Source organism: Doryrhamphus excisus, chromosome 1, assembly GCF_030265055.1.
Source record: "Doryrhamphus excisus isolate RoL2022-K1 chromosome 1, RoL_Dexc_1.0, whole genome shotgun sequence".
NCBI lineage: Eukaryota > Metazoa > Chordata > Actinopteri > Syngnathiformes > Syngnathidae > Doryrhamphus > Doryrhamphus excisus.
In genome coordinates, this window is record NC_080466.1 from 24,827,934 (window position 1) to 24,851,638 (window position 23,705).

The 23,705-nt window shown below is 39.4% G+C and overlaps 1 protein-coding gene across 4 annotated transcripts in view; it reads right to left on the minus strand.

The window, feature by feature from the left end:
• Window positions 1–1,894: 1,894 nt before the first annotated feature.
• The window catches only part of luzp2 (leucine zipper protein 2), a 193,724-nt gene continuing 171,913 nt past the window's right edge, over window positions 1,895–23,705 (minus strand). The window contains exons 9-11 of one of the 4 annotated variants that reach the window (XM_058075719.1): window positions 13,315–13,419; window positions 10,766–10,831; window positions 1,897–4,482 (exon numbers count right to left, since the gene is read on the minus strand). In XM_058075719.1, coding sequence (XP_057931702.1) covers window positions 4,375–4,482; window positions 10,766–10,831; window positions 13,315–13,419 — 279 coding nt within the window. In that variant the 3' untranslated portion in view covers window positions 1,897–4,374. Of the gene's footprint in view, window positions 4,483–10,765; window positions 10,832–13,314; window positions 13,420–23,705 lie in introns of all 4 variants that reach the window. The other 3 variants (XM_058075711.1, XM_058075728.1, XM_058075738.1) reach the window with 3 other exon arrangements.

The following is a 23,705-nucleotide window of genomic DNA, read 5'->3' on the forward strand; positions in this document are numbered from 1 at the left end:
TCTTTTGTTTAAACACAAACATCATTTTCAATTCTTTCTGAAAACAAAAGTCTGAATTTGTATCAACATTGGCTGTTTATCACAAAACAAAGACATTCCATGTAAAAATGGATGCTCAGCAGCAGCCGTGGCCACCTCCGCGTACTCAGATTAACCGCTAGTTACTGTTCACTGAAATGAGGCCAAAATGAGGTATAGTTATGACAGCCTATTTCCGGCGTCAACAGTCGTGCTACACTTGATGTTTTTGAACAAACAATAGTGAACGTTGAGGTAAAACCACTTGAAAGTTTAGTTGCACTTCACCTCAAAAGTTGCAGTAGACTCCGTCACTTGCAACATGTAACATATTCTAATTACCTTCATTTTGCTTGTTTCATAGATAAATCTTAATAAGCAAAAATTCCAACAGTAGTCAAAATTCAGCTCGGATTTTGTGGACCTAAAAGCACTGGAAAATCCTTTTAGAAGTTTGTTTTATATTGTTGGTTTTTTTGCATGTTATTGTACAATATATAAGTGTTTCAATTAGTAGTCTGCAAAACAAATTGAACAACAATTGCATGTTTTACTTGTTTTGTTAAGCATCAGCACCTTTTCCAAAGTGCTGATTTGGCACCGATCTCAGATCTAAACTACAAAAGAGAGAGTCCCTAATTACAATATTATGCATTCCATTTGTTGTTTGATTAGCATAGAAAGGTAACATTGAAATAAATAAGATAATACACATGTAATAGACAGTGTTGTGTTTTCACATACATGGAAAATCACTTTGCATTTTCCAGCTGAATTTGATTTTAACTGCAAAGAACGTATTATTTCCACAGTAAGCAAGTGTGACGGTAGTAAAATGCAAATACAAATAACATACTGTCACTTTGATGAAGCCTCAAGCTTGTGTGATTATCTTTGTCCTTTCTGCTATCAGAAGCTTAGAAGTTGAAAGGCAGCGTTTTCCGCTCCCTGCTTGGCTCTCCAAAACCTGGTGAGGGGTCCTTTTTAGTGATGTTGACCTAACCTGTGGGAGCCAGACAGCTTTGCCAAAAACAGAAAAAAAGAAAAGACTAAAAGACTAAAAGACTATGGCCCTCCAGAAATTTGGTGAGTACTGTTATCTGACATTTTCAAAGCCACAGCAAATGTCACACAGAGGGGTTGCTGTAAAAGAGGATTTGAGAGTCACTTAAAAACACATGAAAACTCCAGGGGTTTGTCGGTCCAAGGGCCAGAATTGCTCCTGGCAGACACTGAGGGCCAGATGGTATCATCAAAAAAAACAAAAAACATTCAAGATTTCTATGAATACATATTAGGGATGTCCAATGATATTGGCCAATATTGGCATAAAAATGAGATATCACTTCATATCGGTATCAAAGAGTTTTTTTTTTTTTTTTTCCTGATCATGACATCAGAATTATTTCCAAATTTTGCATGGGAGTTGGTAATGGTAATGGTAATGGTAATGGTAATGGTAATGGTAATGGTTTTATTTCATTTGAACAGGCATCAGATTCCAATTGAGTGCATCCCATAATCAGTTCCCAGTTCCACATGTCCAAAAGGAGTAGGAAGAAGCAAAGCTTATTAAATCCTACCCATCCATCTGGTACTTTTGCAATCATTAACTGTTACATTTGTTCACTTCCTGCTTTCCATTATACAATTTAAGTTTTTTTTTGTTTGTTTGTTTTTTAATAATGCACCTCGTACCTCGTAGGAGGTGATATGAGCATCCAATGCCATAATGGGTACCATAGTGCGTGTCAATATAGTGATATATATAGCACATCATGACTGGTTCAAGACTCTTCATCCTTGTATTTAGCAAACATCAACTGCTTGTATTGTTTCTTGAATTGGCTCATCGTTGTGCATTGTTTGAGTTGTAAATATGACATTAATACCGTAATGACATGTCGATGTTGTAACATTGATATTCTGGTGTTTGTTTTGGCTTTTTTCCTACAAATATTAATTACGCCAATACTTGAGTCTATAGCTATATCACTTAGACAAAATCTTAATAATTAAGTTACTTTTACTGTTACTGTGTTCCTGTTAATTTGTCTTTTTACTCATAATGGGGAACACATGGAGCGGCACATGAGATGTTGAAGGTGATCAATCTTGTGGCTTTTGCTCGGGTCTGTCGGTGCATCTTGGCAGCGTGGATCCAGTGTTGCCGGGGGGTTTCTGGGGACAACACAGCCTTGGGGCCTGATTTGCCTGCGATGGGCGGGGGTGGTGCTCGGAGTGACAACAAAGGAGAGGGACCGGTGGCGTGTGTGCCAAGGGAATTGTGGGGCTGTTCAGTTCCAACACTTGAGAAAAAGAGAATGACTTTAGAGGTTTTAGCCTTTTTTGCTAGGCTACTGTTTAACCAGCCATGTTACACGCACTGTTATGTGTTTTCTGCAAGTTTAAAACAAATTGTATAACATCTTTTGGTGTACTAAATATTTGACCACACTGGAAATTACAGTATTAACAACTCCAAATTACAAAAAAATTGAATCTAGCTAAAATATACACAATTGTATTTACAAATGTATTTGTATTGTGTTGGAATTGCACGGTTGTTGATATGTTCAGGTCACAATAAAATTATAAAACAGTGTCAGACTAATGAGACTGCGGGGACGCTACACTGTGCCTACGTCGGCTGTCATAACAGAGGTGTGGCAAGCATTCATTTCCATGAATTAATCGTATTTAATGTGTTATTTAATAGCGTTAATCTCTTTTTTTAATCGATATAAACTTTTATATCAACACAAAAGCACCCTTTCACTTTTAAGTATGTGGTACTCGGTGGAATAAGTTGGGACACCCGTTATCCATCCATCCATCCATCCATCCATGTATGCTGGAGCCTATCCCAGCTGTCTTTGGGCGAGAGGCCTGGTACACTCTGGACCGGTCACCAGCCAATCGCACCCGTTATATTCCTTGGAAACATTCATTCATTCATTCATTTACGAGGGTCGCGGGCGTGCTGGAAACTATCCCAGGGGTCCACCCTGGACCAGCCAATCACAGGGCACATATAGACAAACAACCATTCCCACTCACATTCATACCTATGGACAATTTGGAGTGGCCAATTAACCTAGCATGTTTTTGGAATGTGGGAGGAAACCGGAGGACCCGGAGAAAACCCACTCGTAGACAGGGGTGGAATCAAAGTCTGTCTCCTAGCTGTGTGGCCTGCGTGCTATCCACTCAACCACTGTGCTGCCCTCCTTGGAAATATGTTTTACATAAATATTGGCTTCCCCTCTGCATTTTCGGTAAATGTATATTTTATATTCCAGGGGCGGTTAAAAGTACAATTTTCCAACGGGTGCTTTATTGTTTTAGTTCATAGCAGCATACTTGGTTATATATACTTGGTTGTATTTAACTTGGTTAAATACAAGCCATCTACTTCTGCTTCAATGTGACACCACTTGCTGTTGCACCCTGCAAAGCGGATGAGGCGGAGGCCTCTGTTGTATGTGATTGTTTACATATATACACAGTACACATATATTTTTAGATTTTAAATAATGACCAACACTGAATAAATATTCACAGGGAATGGTTGGCATGCTGAGTAACCTTTACTCTTATGATCAAAAACATACCGGCTCATATTTTTCCCACAAATAACCATTTATTCTTCACATTTACTGAAAATTACAGTTTATTGAAAGTACACATAAAGGTCAGAGAACACAGATAAATGTAGCTAGGAGTTACTACTCAGTGCATGGCACATTCTCGGGGAGACGACCCATTGTGAGTCTTCGGCTCGTTGCCTCTGGTGTGCTAAGGCATTAAGAGTGCAGAAATATTCAATGTTGAACAGTTGGCCAGCCAACTTGAGCCTCTATATTCCAAAATGTGGAGAAGTAAATTAACCTTACTACAATGAGTGACAAACAATATTCTAAGTCTGGTAGTAGTTTTAGAAGTACTGTTTTTTTTTTTTTTTTTTCGTTTTCTTATTTCCTTTTTCGTCTTAGCCAATGAGTATACCTATCACAGGATACTGTGTCAGACCTTAACAGTGCAAAGAGATTTTTTTCTAGAAAGATCACACATTAGAAAGCAGTGTCCTCACTAAGAATAAAACTCATATAAGTAAACATCAAATGAACAATCATGAAACAAGTTACTAGTGCCATTGCTACCTCCAAAATAAAAGTTTAGAATGCATGCCATGTCATTTGACATTTCCTGTGTCTCAGCTTTTGCAAGCAATGCTGACCTTGTTTTTGTGTCCATGGATATGTGTGTGTGTGTGTTTTGTGACAATGCACCAGGTGTGTGCTCTTCAAAGTTTTAAAGGAATACAGATCTACATTTCTGACGATACGCTGCACACTATTTTTGAGCCTTTATCTTTTTGCTGCTGCTCCGCCCCTCGTCCTCGCTGTCATCTGAGTGCTTTCCGGTGCTTTCCGAGTTTCCAGGCTGTCCTTGGCTCATTTGCTGTGAGGGTCAAGAGATAAACATGACTAATAAATGAGATAGACACAGCCATCATTTCATTACAACATGGTGGCCTATAATTTGATTAATTGGGAGTGATGCTCATTAATAAGTCAGATTGCCCAGAAATTATGAGTTCACAGAGCGATTACCTGAGACCGGTTCATATTATTAAAAACAAAAGTGTTGCCTGAATGTACATCAGTTATCCGGTGACCTTACACTCATTTCATAAGCTGATTATACTTGATACACTGTCATTCTGGACATCCACTTTCAGCTCACACTTATTAGTTTGATAATAGCGCCAGGTGACATGGCCACAATGCTGGTGGATAAACGACTCAGACCTCACAGTGTTGCAATCCATCAGGTTTTTATTACAAAGAGAGAATGAGGACTGCATAATGAATGCCATTAACCACCTTGCCGGATGAAAAAGCGTCCATTCTTAGATGAAGTGCTCTGACAGGTACAGCTGTCTGTTCCCTGTTCAGCACGACGCTTTTGAAAAGAGGAGTGCATTCTAAGGGGTGGTTGTGCGTGTTGTTTTGATCTGACATTTTAATATATTCGCTCAAATGCAATTTTAATAGTTATTCTGAATATTTTAGTCAGTTTTCCAACAGTGACATATTTGAGAGCTACAGTACACACAAACTACAAACTAATGCCCACAGCAAAGCGCTTGCCAATGTCACTTTTGGGAACGCCATAATACTTGTGGCTGTTTGGAAATGATTGATTTACACATCACTCAGCATAGTCGGGATCTTATCGTTGGAATTTTATCATCTGGATGACATCTCAACTGTTTTTGCATCGCTTTGAACTTTGATGGTATCATTTCAAATTTCATTCATTCATTCATTTTCTGCTGCTTATCCTCAAGAGGGTTGCGGGGGTGCTGGAGCCTATCCCAGCTGTCTTCAGAGGCGGGGTACACCCCGGACAGCCAATCACAGGGCACATATAGACAAACAACCATTCACACTCACATTCATACCTATGGACAATTTGGAGTGGCCAATTAACCTAGCATGTTTTTGGAATGTGGGAGGAAACCGGAGTACCCGGAGAAAACCCGCGCACGCACAGGGAGAACATGCAAATTCCACACAGAGATGACCAAGGGTGGAATCGAACTCGGGTCTCCTAGCTGTGAGGCCTGCATGCTAACCACTTGCCGCCGTGCAGTCCACTTCAAATGTATTTTATGGAAAACTAAATTGTGTATTGTGTCAGTAGAAGGACAATGAATTCCTGTAGGAAAGTTGAAGTCAAATCCATTTTTTGCATTAATCTCTCATTCATCACCATTAATTAGCTCCAGACACGACCGTGATAAGTGAATTTCCGCTAAATCGTTTTACGATTACACACAGTGTGCCGGCTCATCCCTACTTCACACCAAGTCGGAGTGTGTTGTTTTTCTTCACTTCTGCTGCCATTTTAGGTAATCTGACTGAAATCTCTTCTGTGAGTATCTTGAGCCGTCAGATGGTGATGTTAAAGCCACATCCGTGAGAACCGGCATGTGCGATCAGCCTGCCGGAAGCAATGTGTGAATAGTCGAGGACATATCGCAAAGGCCAGATGCTGCACTGTTGTTTGTGATGCGAGACGAAACATAATATGTATTTCTCAAAAAGACGTCAGCGGAGATGTCACTGAAGTTCTGAGTGAACATGAGAACACATAATGAAGTTAGAGATGTGACAGGAATATTGGGCACTGTCATGCAGACTCATCCTCAGAGACCGGAATGCAAATCACTACTAATCAAACTGTTTACAACACCACGAATGTTGCTGTGTGGAGAAGGAACAAATAGCAGCAGGGATACAAAGCCGGTAAATGTTGCAAACCAAATGTTCTCTAAGGCTACAGTACATTCTCACTGCAGGTCAATTCCCATATTTTAGCCCCTTTTACAGTGCATTTCCATTTTTTTCAAATGATATATGGACATCAATCCAATGTGTATCTAATGCTACTGCAATTTCGAGACGTGTATATTTGACCTATACATTATTCTTGTCATTATATTATCTTGTCAATTATTTTTTTAAATGTCCCACCACTCATAGCTCAGACTTCTCGGAACAAATGATGCAGCAGTGCCCCATAAACTGCCATAAACAAAAGTGTTCTTTCTTAATCTCCTCTAAATAAATAATTTGGTCAAGAAAATCTTGACTCCAGTTGCACAAAATCCTTGCAATTGCCATACACGCACCAGGACTGAGACCACAAATCGGTGCAATGTTTACTTCCTTAAACACAGGGCACAGCATCGGGTGGTTGTTATTTGTGTATTTGTGTGTTTACATTTACAAGTCACATTTTTTGAATACATAAAAAATGGGATTTTAACAAAACATCCCGATTCGGCATCATGTTTGACTCTGAATGCTTCATTGACTGTGGTGACCAGATCCTGTTGGGATACCATGTAGGTTTGTCGTGGTCAGTCCTACACTGACTTGCTTCCTGTCTACCTGGTCGTAGATTTAGTGTCGCAGTGAACCAAGTGGGGGCGGCACGGCGGTCTGGTGGTTAGTGCGCAGACCTCACAGCTAGGAGACCAGGGTTCGGTCCCCGCCCTCGGCCATCTCTGTGTGGAGTTTGCATGTTCTCCCCGTGCATGCGTGGGTTTTCTCCGGGTACTCCGGTTTCCTCCCACATTCCAAAAACATGCTAGGTTAATTGGCCACTCCAAATTGTCCATAGGTATGAATGCGAGTGTGAATGGTTGTTTGTCTATATGTGCCCTGTGATTGGCTGGCGACCAGTCCAGGGTGTACCCCGCCTTACGCCCGAAGACAGCTGGGATAGGCTCCAGCACCCCTCGTGAGGAAAAAGCGGTAGAAAATGAATGAATGAATGAATGAATGAACCAAGTGGAGCCTGACTCAGCAGAACTGTTGTGTGGAGTCCCTCAGGGTTCTGTTTTGGGGCCTGCCCTCTTTATGTTGTATTTGCTTCATTTGGGAAAGATAACTCAAAAGTTCTGTTGATGTTTCTTATCATTTATAAGCTGATGACATGCAGCTTTACTGCTTCTTCAAACCATCTGAGCTTCAGGAGTTAGACCCCCTGAAAAAGCTGCTCAGAGTGCAAATTCCCTGCAGCTAAACGTTAATAAAACAGAAACTCTTGATTCTTACCGCTGATGATTGTATCACGTTAAAGAGCAGTGCTTGGGTGACTTGGGCCAGTCATCCAAACCATTCCCGAGAAACTTAGGCGTCATCTTTGACAAAGACATGTCATTAAAGCAGCACTGCAAACAGCTGATGAGAAATTGCTTCCTTTAACTAAGAGAAATCTCCAAAGTCAGGAATATGGTGTTACACGATGATTTGGAGCTAATCATTCATGCCTTTGTCTCTTTGCGATTAGACTACTGTAATAGTCTTTTCTCTTGTTTAGAAAAGAAAGAGCTGTCTTGCCTACTCTTGGTGCAAAATTCTGCAGCAAGGATTCTGACCCACACAAATAGAAGGACACATATGTACATCCCCCATCCTAAAAACTCACCATCAGCTGCCAGTTCCCTATCAGAGTGATTTTAAAATCCTAGTTCTTCTCACTTTGAGAGAGGTCAGGCTTATTCTTATATCAGTGATCTGATTCTGCCCTACACCCCCGTTTGCACTCTCAGGCCTGTGGACCAGAACCTACTGATGGTACCACATACTTGTTTCCGGACCAGAGGAGACTGATCTTTCCAGGCTGTTGCTCAGAGGCTTTGGAATGATCTTCCTCTATCTTTGTATTTGTTAGATTCTGCCGATGCTTTTAAAACCAACTTACAGTGTATTGTTTGTATTTCTTCAAGCCTTGTGGTTGGGCTGATGTGTCCACTGTTCATTTTTGGCATCGCTAACTGTGTATATAATGTGATTTTTAACTTGATTGTTAAGCACTTTGTGACTTTTTGTCTGTGAAACAAAAGATATGCAGGATCATTACTTATCTATTTATCAGCGCTAATGTAAAACTATCAAAATGTGACCATGCAAAACACACTTTTTTGGCCTTGAAGTGCTACAAAATTAATTAACAGCGACCGTTTATTAATTTATTGAAAAACTGCAATAGAGTGAGGGAGCGCTGTCTATCCCATTAGGTAATATTAGTGTATTTTGTCATTAAATACACATTTTACACTACATCCTATTAAACTATGTCATTTATGAATCATTAGGATATGCATGGGAAGATATAAAAAAATCTCTATCTTGACTACCATGACACAGTATTTTATTAGAACTTGATATATTTTATTCATTCATTCATTTTCGACCGCTTTGCGTCACGAGGGTCGCAGGGATGCTGGAGCCTATCCCAGCTGGCTTCGGTCCAGAGGCGGGGTACACCCTGGACTGGTGGCCAGCCAATCACAGGGCACATATAGACAAACAACCATTCACACTCACATTTTGGAGTGAATTAACCTAGCATGTTTATGGAATGTGGGAGGAAACCGGAGTACCCGGAGAAAACCCACGCATGCACGGGGAGAACATGCAAACTCCACACAGAGATGGCCGAGGGTGGAATTGAACTCGGGTCTCCTAGCTGTGAGGCCTGTGTGCTAACCACTAGACACCGTGCAGCCTTGATAAATGTTAAATAAATTTAGTCAAATTAAACCAATTAAGTACACTTTAAACTACTTTTAAAACAAAGTTGGGTCCATTTGGTCTGTTCCAGTCATGTTACTGCTCATTTTCTGTAAGCTTTAAGATATTTAAGATACTTTTAATTTGGCTAAATGAATTTTCTATGAAACATCTACGAAGTACTTACATTTAAATACATATCAGCAAATCCAATTTTGCATTGACCAAAAAATGCAAAAAGTACTTAATACAGTCACGGAAAATTTTCTGATGCATAAGAAACCAGTGAGGCCTTTCTCTTTCAAGATATTCCAATATTCATGTAACAGCATGTGCAAAAAGTGGAACAGAACCATTTGAAATGACTGACAAGTCCTCAGTTTGACAGTATTGCACTGAATTTAAATGAGATGTGTGGTTTTGCTGCACCATCTGCCACCTCTCAACAGGTGTGACTCAATTCAGTGATATGTTGGGAAAGAATGTTGTGCTTTGGGATAGCTGCCAGGATTATAAAACGTGGGGTTTTTACAGATAGTAGTCTGATAGTAATAGAAAGTAGTCTGAACAATGTCAAACTATCTTGCTTTGCAGCTGTACTTTCATTGGACATTTGTTTTAATACCTGCCTACTTTATCACCCCCCCCCCCCCCCCCCCAAAAAAAGGCAAGTTCACCAAACTCACGATCTTATTCCACATCACAACGTATACTGTATACATATACATATACTGTATTAGGGCTGTTAAATGATAAATATTTTAATCACAGTCTTGAAGTAAATGAATCGTGATTAATTGCCATTACCAATTATATCTGAAATATGAAAGATAGATGACAGGATGATATATATCCGTATGTATAAACAGCTGCAAATGAACTGAATATGTCAATCAAGCGAAAAGATACCACACACACACACAGTCCAAAATAGTCTCTTTAATAATAGCAGAACATTTGAATCACACTTTAAACCTCTTTTTTATGAGCAATGAGGCGTTGCCTTCAAATACATCACGTAATTTAAAGTAAAAATACTTGTGTGTATGGTGTTTTATGGCAAATTGTACATGTGTACAATTTGATACAAAGAGTATCCACTTCATGTTTTCTTTAGCTTCCTTTTTCTTTACACACATGCATTATAAAGTTTTTTTTTGTGATGTTCGGAGAGTACCTGAATGCATCTTGCGTAATGTTAAGTGTTGTACCCAGGATGAATGGACAAGAGACGTGCGTGAGTTGCAAATAAATACAGTACATGGTTTTGAAGTTTTTACGAAATGCCTTCACTTTTTTTAGGGCCCATGGTCATTTTCTCTCGAAATTCACAGCACAAAAACTCAAGACTGAATGAATGGGAGCTTTTGTTTTTTGTGAGATGGCACGGACATTTCATCAAGGACTGATTAGTATTCAGAATTTTTCGTATAGTGAGCTTTTACTGCATATACACAGTATTCGTATGTACACACACAGTGTCAGGTTACCCACATTTCATTTTTTGTCTGACCTTTTTTGAGTAGATTAATGTAAACAAACTGAGGTTCCACCCTATATGGCAAATATGTCTTCCATATGTACTTTTGCCACGATTTTTGTTAAAAAGAACTGATGTGAGTGAACTTTTGTGTATTGGTGCATTATCTCACCTGATGTGGTTGTGGTAGTTTTTTCACTAATTCCTCTGTCTGATTCTGGAAACAATCTCCTCCTGTCTATTGAATGAGAAAGAAAAATGTTCAACCTTGTAACAAATCTCTCAGGTCATTTTTATTGAGAAAAACGGAAATATGTAATATATCAAAACATGTTCCAAGTCACTGACACTTCATCTATCTCGGATTTTTTTTCAGACAATTTGTCAAATAGTACAACACTGTCTTACACCTGAAGCTTTTCCCACTTGATCTCATATATCTAAACTGTATTTGACAGTAACATGTCTAATGAATTTAATTTCATGCATTGACAAACATGACTTATAACTTGCAATTAAAAGGAACACATTATTCAGGTTGTCTGCCATGGCGCATCAATGCAAGCACTGATTTTATACCCCCTGCAAGCAATAATACAGAGAGAGGGTGCGAAAGCAACTATTCACTCATCAGTGATTTTAATTTCAATTTCCTACGCTAAAAACATAAATACGCAAGCCTGACACAAGCACTTTATTTCCAAGCCAACATAGTCCAATTGTGCTGAATTTCTTCCAGACCACAAATCACAGTGGCTAGAAGAAAACCTTATACGCTAAATGTGTGAAATCAATTATTAACGCCTCTCTCAAATGTTTTCTGAGTTGTAAATTTTTGGGGGGACGTGTCTGTGACGTGTTTGCTGCCAGCTTTATAACGCTTTGGAACATTGTGAGACAATCTAAAACCCTAATGCACTTTGTGTAAGATATATATTCCAGTCCTGACACATCCATTGGGTTACTGAAAACCATTTGTTCACATTTCATTTTCAAAGTGAAGCAGAGACAGCAAGTCATACAAACTCATATATACTGTCTCTCCTTCTTCCGCAACTCCGCCGGCCTGTGGGAGCACCGCAGAAGATATGGCAGCCTTCACAAGCAAACACAAAATAAGTCTTTTTCTCAAATTGGCCTGTGTCTTGTCTTATCTGTTTCTCTCGCTCGCTGAAGGGGTTTTACAACCTTGCCAAAATTACATAATCAATTGTGGGACACCATTGAACATTGCTATTGGCACACTTTCATTACCCAACGATCTCTATGAGACACTTTCCACAAATGGTAATTTCCTCTCTGGGTGACATCCCTCCATTCTCCCCTGACTCCAGTGTCTATCAATTTTTATCTGTAATACTTCTTGATAGCCACTTGTCAAAAGTCCTTATGGTCTCGTTTCGCCTCCTCTGGATTCTTCAAATCCTCTTGGTTTTGACAAGTTTGGAGAGGTTCATTCAGCGGCTCTCTGACAGCTGGAATGTCACAGTTGCCTGGATCCTAGAGAGGCTTGCCAGTGACAGCGAGCCAGCAAATACAGTCACCAAAACTCTGGATTGTGGAGGTCAGGGATTGACTCTTGCTTCCCACTCAAAGTATCCGCTTTCAAACTGACAGCATGGCACTCTGCTATACGGACATTTTTCAAATGAAGCCCCACTGCAGAATTATTTGGAAACCTGGAGAGTGCACTTTAGAATAAAGAGTTGCTTTTTTTTGCCGTCAGTGTACTTTTTCAAATTATATTCTTAATGCAGCTCTGCCTTCAACCCATTCAAAGTCAGATAGAGCTGGAGTCTACCAGAGAAGAAATTTTGCAAGGATGTCTTGTGGTCCTAATTGCCAGAGATTTAATTCATATATTTTAGGGATGTTCCGATCAGGATTGTATGTTGCCAATACCGATCCCGATAATGCATGAGTGAAATCGGTTACCGATACCAACACCGATCACATACATACATGTAAATGTTTAAATGTACTATATTAGGGGTCAGCAAGGTTATTATTATTTTGTTTTTTGTTTTACCAGAACATGAACAAAATGCTGGTATCCACAACTCACATTTTGTATTTTGTAATGCATTTATTTCTAATCTTCTCGCATTATTAATTAAAAACCTACATGACAAGCTGGTTTATCCAACTCTGCTGGTCCCTCCGGCTGCATCTGCTGCCTTCAAAAGCGCAGATGCAGCCGACACCCTCTTCTCTGCCCGGAAAGGAGATGTGATACCAATTTGATATCAGTGTGCACAATGCCCGTTTCAAGTGCAGTGCAAATGCTCACTCATCACACATCATCCGGAGTCCGACGCAGCCCAGCACACAATGAAAGTTCCTCCTGCACTAAAAGTGCAAAACGGTGTCTGCATGCTCCCAAATGAGGCAGTTACTCAACCCCTCATTCTGACAGGCGATTTAAAGTAAGTATCGGCTGATATCGATACTGTCCTTCAGACGATACTGACGGTGGCCGATTGATCGGAGCATCCCTAATTGATTTCATTATAAGACACTGCCGATTTAATTGCCATACATGATGGAATATATCATGTTTCTTCATTGGAACCTTTTTTCGTCCTAAGTTTTTAGAAAGTGAAAAAAGAATGAAATTAAAACAAAGAGTGTATTCTTTGCATCCTATTGAGGGATTTGAACGGCTGCTGGTAGATTCAGACTCTTGGGTCGCATCGTACTTTAATTACTGTTAAGGCTCACCTCCTCCATCTGGCACTCTTTAACTCCACCACTTTCTCTCCTCATTACTCCCATATTCATGGGGGGTTTACTGGTGGGGATGATTCTCTGAACTTTAGAGATATCCTGTTTGGGGGAAAAAAATAAATATTAAAATAACATTCAGAAATGGTTTGTTTTTGCAAACGGTGACTCTGGGGTTGCTGATGCTGAAAGTAAATATTCATAATATACGTTTCTATGCCAATAATATACAATGTTCCTTTGGTTTTTGTAGGTGTAATACAGAAGAACACATTTAATTGGTCCTGTTTATGGATGATAAACATACAATATTTATGAAATTTGCAAAATTTTTTGTTCTTCCCTACTGTATACAGATGGGTATTAGTGAGCAACATAGTAATACAATAGTAATCCATCTACCTGGAAGGTGAACCATATCATGAAGCTGGTTAAAGAGCATGGCTAGTAAACAGTCTTGGACAGGTAACATTAAAAGCACACTCTGGAACGTGAAATTAATAAGGCACCACACATTTATTTGATCAAACAGTGAGCAGGGTTATGTTAACATGCAATGCTAACAGACAATTTCACACACATCCCATACACATGCTATGTATGACAAATACCAGTGAGTTTCCAAAAAATTATTTTCTGGAGCACAGTTTGTAGATTTTTTTCACAGTCTCGATTCTGTCTACCCGGTCCCGATAGGTACTAAAAAACTATTTATTATGCCTTAGACGTAACAGAAGATTGCACAGCAGGTTTGGGAAAAGAATATGTTTCTTTACTTTTCTAAAGCTGCTGTGTCTTCTGGCGAACCTCCATAGGAGGCCATCGTCACTTTTTCGAAAACCACTGCCAAATACCACCAATATTTTGGTGGTACTTTCCAGTTCAAACACGCCCTCACTCTATCACATTTTTAAAAAATGCTGTTTCATAGTTAACTACGGCCAATTCAGTCATTCATTTATTCATTTTCCACTGCTTATCCTCACGAGATTCACAGGGGTGCTGGAGCCTATCCCAGCTGTCTTTTGGGCGAGAGGCGGGGTACACCCTGGACTGGTAGCCAGCCAATCACAGGGCACATATAGACAAACAACCATTCACACTCACATTCATACCTATGGACAATTTGGAGTGGCCAATTAACCTAGCATGTTTTTGGAATGTGGGAGGAAACCGGAGTACCCGGAGAAAACCCACGCATGCACGGGGAGAACATGCAAACTCCGCCGAGGGTGGAATCCAACTCGGGTCTCCTAGCTGTGTGGCCTGTGCGCTAACCACTGGACTTCCGTGCGGCCACTAAGGTCATTTATTATTATTTTTTAAATGCATATTTGGCCCGAAGCATTTTCAAGCATAAAAATGGCTAAATGAACCAAAATACAAAGAATATACAGTAAGTCATTGAATGCCGTTGTAGTATTGTAGTATTCTACCCTGGTCACTAGGTGTCATTAGTGAACTCATGCACCACATTTGATAGCAGGATTGAATTATCTCACAACAGGCACAATAATATACACTACCATTCAAAAGTTTGGGATCACTTGCAAATTTCTTTGTTTTCCAAAGAAAAACACATTTTCATGTATTTCATAAACATTTTTTTCTTTTCACAAACATTTTTATCCATTTCACAAACAATTAATACTAATCAGACGATGTACATTTTTGCATAGAGGCCTGTCAACAACTGTCAGTCCTCTGCATCAATCTCCTGGTATGGCTGCTAATCCAAGTTCATCATTTTAAAAGGCTAATAGATGATTAGAAAACCCATCTAAAAAATCTCTTATCATGCTGTTATACTCCCTCAGAGAGCAGCACAAACTGGGTCTAACAAGGACAGAAAAACGATGCACAACTGTCGATATATATATATAATATCTGAGAGTGTGTAGTTTAAGACAAAGACGCCTCACAGGTCGTCGTCACCTGGCAGCTGCACTAAATAGTAGCCGTCAAACACCAGTGTCAGTATCAACGGCGAAGCGGCCACTTCAGGATGCTGGACTGCCAAGAAAAATCTCAGACTGGCCAAAAAGAAATCCAAGTGATCCCAAACTTTTGAGGGGTAGTGTTCATAATACTAATCATAATCATAAAATGGGCTACTTCTGTGGCCGTAATCCAGATAAAACACAACTCTGAACCCCCAACGTCACTTCTTGTCCACACATCTGGAAGACTATATTGCAACTCACAAGAGCATGAGTCTTATTTTGTCAATAAATAAAGTAAAAAAACGGATGTAGAAGGTCGTAAACAGGTTTTCTATAATCTCATGATAAAAAATATTCGATTTCCAAGGAATCCTACTTTATGGAAATACATTTGTGGTTTGCTGGTTCTGATGAACAAGGCATGTACTGTACTTATTAATTCCAGTAACACCTATAAAACAGTATCACACTCGAAATGCCTTCCTATTCCTTCTCCTTTTTGTGTCCGTCAGGCATCTTTTAAGAACAAGTTTAAACTATTTTATTTGTATTAATTTGTATTTTTGTATAGTTTAGTGTATCTTGATATGCGTATGATAGTAAGAGATACTACACCATTGCATATAGTGTTGATGTGTGTTTCACCCTGGAATGCATTAATTAACTTTACATTGTTTAAGTAGAAAATGGTTTTGGAATGAGAACAACTTGGAAGTCAACCAAATTCATGATATACTTTGAATTTTCCACTCTTCTATGAACAATTACGTGTGCTATGTAGTATTTATGAGAGATGTGTTTCTGATCAGCAATTCATCTGACAAATACAAAAAGTAATTGAATGCTGAAGGTGCAAGAAGACTGTTTCCACAACTTTGTCCTTCTTCACATACTTTGATCCATTGTGGTCATAATTATTGCTGTCAACATATCGCAGCGTTATCGTATTGCTACTCATTCTGCTCATTCTCTATTGTGACTCATTCTGGGTCCCACTTCTAATTAGCAGTGTTGTGGTACACATGCTGCCTTTCACGCAGCTGGCCCAGATTTGGTTTCTGCTCACTGCCTTTATAGCCCAGAAAACCAGGAAGGGAATTCTGTTGAAACTGAGCTACAGAATTATGTAAGTTAAAACATGTATTGACCCCTGACGGGGAAGCCGAAAGGAAAAAAAAGTATCATATCCATAAGGCAGCCGTTGAAGCGTGACAGTCAAATCAATTCCATTGCCTGCTTTGCATAATTATTCTGCACTACAGTGCAACATTGGTTTAAATATAATACATTTGGTTAAACATTTAATTCCAACTAAAACATTAATGGTTACAAGGTCATGGTTGTTTATTTATGTAGAGTACTGCCTACGTCAACAGTCTGTGTATTTTATTTAGTGAAGTGGAATGTGGATTATGCATTGCAGCACTTTGTTTCAATCATTTTAATCAGTTATGTGTATTCTCTAAGTGTCATATGTTGGGTTGGTTGCCGTGTGTTAGTAGTTTTATTGTGTGTTTTATTATGTAGATAGTTTTTAATGTGTTTGAACAGTTTTAACTGTGTTTTAAGGTGTTTAACATCAGTCTGTCTAAGGACAACAGATGGGAACTGGTCTTTGGTTAGAATCTGACATATTTAAAGACATATCTTATACTGTATATGTTCATTAATGTACACTGTCCCTATCTTTAAATATTTTTTGTTGTTGTTTATACAGTAGTAGAATAACCTATGGTAATGCTAATGGTTTTATTTCATTTGAACATGCATCAGATTCCAATTGAGTGCATCCCATAATCAGTTCCCAGTTCCACATGTCCAAAAGGAGTAGGGAGAAGCAAAGCTTATTAAATCCTACCCCTCCATCTGGTACTTTTACAATCACTAACTGTTACATTTGTTCACTTCCTGCTTTCCATAATACAGTTTACAGTTTTTTTGTTTTTTTTTTAATAATGTACCTGGTACCTCGTAGGAGGTGATATGAGCATCCAATGCCATAATGGGTACCATAGTGCGTGTCAATATAGTGATATATATAGCACATCATGACTGGTTCAAGACTCTTCATCCTTGTATTTAGCAAACATCAACTGCTTGTATTGTTTCTTGAATCTGGAACAAGGTTGAGACAAACCTCCCGACAGCAGCACAAGCGCTTTTGCTCCATGACTTACACAAAATAAACACCGTTAGGACTGATATACTGTTACTTACTGCTTGCCCTCCTGACTCCTCCACATGCCAAAGTAACGTTAGAAAGGCGTAGGACTTCAGCAAGTTTGTTGGCTAGTCCAGCTGCATAGTGTCCCATGTTCACTAAACATAAAATAAAAATGCATTTCTTTTGCAGCTAAGGGATCAGGAACTCCAACCACTTTTGTCTGATGGTGGCGTCTTTAGGAATTGTAAACAAATGTGCCGTTCCCTCGAGGCATTGTTAGCCACTAAACAGCGGCGCAGCGGTTGGGGGAGGACATAGTGTTTATATATAAGGAAGTCCGCCCCTCTGTGACGTCACAAAGGTACGGCGGCGTTTCAAACTGAGCGTTTTGAGCCATCCCAAAATTATTTTGGGCCTCACTTCCAAATGTGCAAACCTCATTATCTGAAACTTTGGAATGTTTAATTGAATTAATTGATTTTTTTTAACAGTCCCACACTGTACTCCATCTAAGAGTCATTCATTCATTCATAATTGACTTCCCCAAAGAATCTTTAGCCATAAAAAGTGGGAACGACTATTCCATATTGCACTTCCTGACACAGTCCCAACTTAAGTTATACAGTCATCCCTAATTTATCGCTGGTTAACCGGTTCCAGACACCATCGTGATTAGTGAATCACTGAATAATAATACGTGGAAAATATAGCATAGAAAACCTGTTCATCTTCTAAATACAGTTTTTAGCATTATTAGCGCCCTCTAGACATGAAATAATAAATAATCAATCTCCTCCATCCAACCCCGACTTCTGCATCTGTCTCTCTCCCACCAACTACCCTCATGTCCTCCTTCACTACATCCATAAACCTCCTCTTTGGTCTTCATCTACGCCTCCTACCTGGCAGCATCCTTCTACCAATATATTCACTATCTCTCCTCTGGACATGTCCCAACCAACGCAGTCTGGCCGATAACTGACTTTATCTGCAAGACCTCCCTCTGATGTACTCGTTCCTGATCCTGTCCATCCTGGTCACTCCCAATGTGAACCTCAGCATCCTCATCTCTGCTACCTCCAGTTCTGCTTCCTGTCTTTTCCTCAGTGGCACTGTCTCCAGACCAAACAACATGGCTGGTCTCACCACAGTTTTGTATACCTTTCCTTTCATTTTAGCTGAAACTCTTCTATCACACATCACGCCTGGCACTTTTCACTCCACCCGTTCCATCCTGCCTGCACACGCTTCTTCACCTCCTTTTCACAATCTCGTCTCTTTGTTACTACGAATCATGGCAAACTTTGTGAGAGCCACAACGGCCGATTACTTTTGGACAAACGAGGAGCCAGAAACGTATACAACCAATGAAGAATTGAAAAAGACACTCCTAGAATGTGGGCTAATACTTTACAGATAATTTGGTTGTCTATTAATGTGCTGTTTCTAGTTTCCATGTCAGTCCAGAGTGGTGTCCTTCACATTGTTTTGAACAGTGGTCGGTAGTGGCGTGAAGAATTTCTTTTTTTGTATTATCTGTGTTAGCACAAGAAATTTTGTCAAAACAAAACTCAACAAGCATCTGTCAGTTTCAGATTACCGTCTTCGATTATTAGATTTATTTTACTTTATTTGATTTTTTTTATGTCTCCTGAAAAGGGAGACATGTCTGCCCTCAGACTCCTAGCCCCCCATTCCCCTTGGGAGTCTTTGATATCTCCAGGGGTCCTCTTTGAACCTCTACAACCGGCTTGCTTCTTGTGATAGAACATCCTGATTTCTCTTGTGAGTCCATCCTGTCATCATCTCCATTTGGTCTGCTTCCTCATGGGTAAGTGTATTGTATCCTTGTCAGTCCTCGGAGTGTGATGTATTCCGCTCGTAAAGCTCACAGCGATGTTATCTTTTAAGTAGACAAAAGTAAGCGAGACTTGGACTCTGTATGACTATATTAGAATATAATGGTCTAAAGGATAGGTACATAGGTAAGGTACATGATAAATTGTTATGTTTATTCCATGTACAGTTCAGGTTGCAATTTATTTTGTGCGCTGCATGGATTTGCCGTGATCTGAGAATGCGGGAGCAGTGTGCGATTAGGCAGCTTAGCCGGAACACTGACCATCACCTCATGTTAACATTATGATGATGTGGCAAGGTTCTATACACAATTCCTGGAAGCTGAACACATCCCTGGTCTTGCAGGACCAGCTATGACATGTCAACCATTGAGCATGTTCGGGATTCTCCAGATCGGCGTTTACATTTTTCACATTTGAAATGGCCTTTTACTGTGGCCAACCTAACACTCAGCTGTGTAATAATCTTGCTGTCATCTCATGTGCAACACCTCTGAGATGACTGAATTATGAACGCTCACTAACACAGATGTGTGAAGAACTTGTGTGAGAGAGAGTCAGGATTTATGGTGGATCCAAGATAGAGTTGGAAGAATCTTGGGTAAGTCTTAAAACTGCAGCTTATTTGGTAAGTCAGTCCAAATAAGCTAAGGTGCCAAAAATAAACAGGACAAAAACATCGTCCAAAAGGAGGCTGGGTCAATAACAAGGCGAGGCAAGAAATGAGAACAAATTGGCAACACACTTGAGAATCTAGAGCAGGGGTGGGCAAACTACGGCCCGGGGGCCACATCTGGCCCGCCAAGTGCTTGAATACGGCCCACCTGTTTTTTCCAAAGTATTTCATTTAAACTCAACATACAACCTGACATCAAGGCTTGAGCCTTAATAATATAATTAATATAATATTATTAATTATTGACATTATTAATTATTGACATATTAATAATTAATAATAATATTAAATAAAATAATAATTATTATTAATAATAGTAATTATTATTAATAATACTACTAAATAAAAATATTTAATAATAATAATAATAATTATTATTATTGTTATTATAATACATTTAATTTATAACACACTTTACATCAAATAAATCATCTCAAAGTGCACATATAGCAGATTGCATGACACTTTTACATGTAAAACGTGTGTAAAATATACGTGTAAAAATTGACGGTTACGTGTAAAATATTATATAGTCTGGCCCCCCCGTCAATGTTGTTAAATCAATGCGGCCCACAAGTCAAAAAGTTTGCCCACCCCTGATCTAGAGGGTGTATCGTCGCCGCTTCATGTTTACAGGGACGTGATGTTTATAGCAACACACACGAGCACAAATATATTTGATGTCTTAAATGGCTTATTTACTTCTATTATGTCTACTGTATTGGGTAATACAATTGTAAATGTGACAATGGTGTCACGATTGGGCTTCTCCCCCTCGTGACAGCTCTCAGTTTTCCTCTTTTCCTTAGTTCATGCCCTTATTTTGTAGGCACTTCCTGTGTTGCTCTGTTCTGTTTTCCATTGCGTTCCATTATCTCCCGCACCTGTTTCCCATTTTCTGTTATGCCTATTTAGTTCAGGTGCACGCTCCTTTCGTTGTTGGTCATTGTTGTTGTTTTCTTTTGGACATGCTAGTGCATTGTTCTGCTGCATCTCCAAATAAATACATTTTTACCTGCTATTGGGTCCTCATCTCTGCATCCTGGCATCGAACCGTAAAGCTTTCAGCCAGAACGTGACAAATGGTGTGTTTTCTAATGTCTCAAAGTCTCTAATAATGTTAAAAAAACATATTTATAAGATTGTAAACAGGTCGTCTCTAACTACAAAAATATTCCATTTCTAAATAATGACTCCTACATGATGGAAAGTCACTTAGTGAGCCAACGAACCACGCTAAAGGAGGGCTTACTGTATGCCTGAAGCTGGGAATGAACAGTAATGAGGAACACCTGTGCTGACACGGGCAGATTAGTAATCAGCAATGATAAAGAACACCTGTGCTGACAGGTTGCAGAGGTCCGTGAAAAGGTGTCACGACCAAGGAGAGCATACAATAGGGGAGCCCACTCGGTATCCACTTCTGTGTTCTGCCCTGGGTGGGTTTGGCTGCCATTTTAGGGGGCTGAATCCAGCACACTGCTCAGACATTAATTGCTCCAATAGATGGTCCAAAAGACCCGATTTGTCATTTTTCAAGCTCCTAAGATAGGTATGTGTGATAAAAATGTTGTAGATTTATAACACTGGTTGTTGTAAAGAAATAAACATTGGATATGGCTTAAAGTGTATAGTGTATGGGACTCCAACACAATATATCTTTAAACTCACTGAATTCATGGAAAGTCAGTGATACAGATGATTTAGATTATACTGTAAATATGTAAAATGTCATTAAATATTTGTTTTGATACGTCATTTCGAGAATATAAAAAAAATATAATACAGTTATAAATATTTGTTCTCTGTTGGAAGGAGCCAATAGTCTTATTTCTAAGTTGTAAAAAAAAAATAATCCTCCTTACTGGCTTCCTTACTAACCTAACTGGACCAAATATGTAATTCTTTTTGAAGCCAAATGTGGGAGTAGACTTGCTTCTAGAAGGAAAATCAATGTGGACATATTTTGAAGCGACTGTGCATGTCCAAAGTCGAGGCTGAAGATGTACACACAGCATGAAGAAACACTGATCTAAATGGAACTGCTTGTTGAAGCCAACTGCTCAGGGCTGTGGTACAGCAGTTTCCTTAAGTGGACTAAAAATGTGTCTTGGGAGCAAAAGGCAGGACGATTTTGAAGATGAACACAAACAATTTTAAAGTCGCTGTGACAACTAATTGTCTGTCGTTAAAAAAAAAAAAAAACGCTCAGAGTTGAACAGCCTTTACTTGCATGTCACAAAGTGTCACCTTTAAATATATGATGCTTCTCAACTTTTGACAGTAACCATCAAAAGTGGCAGCTCAATGAGAAAAGGAAAGCATATAAAATCTTCTTCTGTCTAGGAGTAAAGAAAGCTTAAAATGTTTAGTCTTTCATTCATTCATTTTCTCTGGCACTTGTCCTTATTAATGTTGCGGGTGAAGGCTGGCGCTTATCCAAGCTAATTTCAGGCAAGAGGCAGGGAAAACCCTGGACTGGTCGCCAGCCAATCACAGGGCACATATAGGCAAACGACTATTCACACTCATATCCATTCCTCTGGGCAATTTAGGATACTAAATATTCTAAATACTATACAAAACTAATATTATACTAAATATATACTAAATCTGCATACTTAACATGCAGATTTTTGTAATGTGTGAAAAGCTGGGGAAAAGACAGACGCGTGGAGAACTCGACACTAGGGTTCAATCATATCATATCATATGAATTAATCATATGGAAATGTCATGTGATTAAGATTGTATCATTGTGACTACTGGTGTGTACTGAGCATACATTTCATATAGAATGTCAGTGTTTATGTTATAAATAGGCTATTATTTGATACAAAGTCAGCATCTTTTGTGTTACAGAATTGAAAATGACATCCTTTTTAACAGAAGACCTATACTCAAGCAAGATGGCGGCAAAGCCCAGTGTCTTCCCAGATTTGCAGTTTTGTAGTTATCAGGTCTGGTCTGCACAAGAGCTTTTGGATATTGGATTCCACAGCCCCAATATTTTTATCACCAATCTTCAACGTGTCCCTGAGTACTGTACTCTACACACCCCCACCCAGCCGGGCTCACCAGCAGAGTTGAGAACAAAGGCGAGGAAGGTGCAGAGGGGGAGGAGCTCAGACTCTCCTCACTGAGCATTTTCCCCACTAATGAGTGGTTTCCACATCATCCACAGTGGGAGATTTTTGGACTGCAACGTCATAATTTTTTCAGAGACTAAACAGCAGAGTGCCGGAAAACACCATTGACTCCGCCACACTGTAGGCCAGAGGTAGGGAACCTATGGCTCGGGAGCCAGGTAGGGCTCTTTTGATGACTGTATCTGGCTCTCAAGCATTTACCACAATAAATGTTTGCTAACATTTTAAAGTAAACATCACAGAAATCACTGTTAAAAATATTAAAAATCAACAACTTTCTTATGCATTTTAATCCGTCCATCTATTTTCTACTGCAATACGGCCAACCATATCCATCTTTCCTGATGATATTTTCCAGGTCAAACACCAAAACTCGATTATTACTGGGTAATGCGGTAGTGTACCTCGGTCATTAAGATGTAAATGTAAACTTTCCTCCTTTAGTCAAATAGTCACCTAGCTAAAGCTGCAGAACCAAGCCTTCTGGCAAAGATGGCCAAAAGAATGAAATATACTGAGTACGGTGCAAAACCATGCAGCAGCAGAAGTTGCATTAATGGCAGCAAGTATTTGATTTATTATTAGACACTGCGCTGC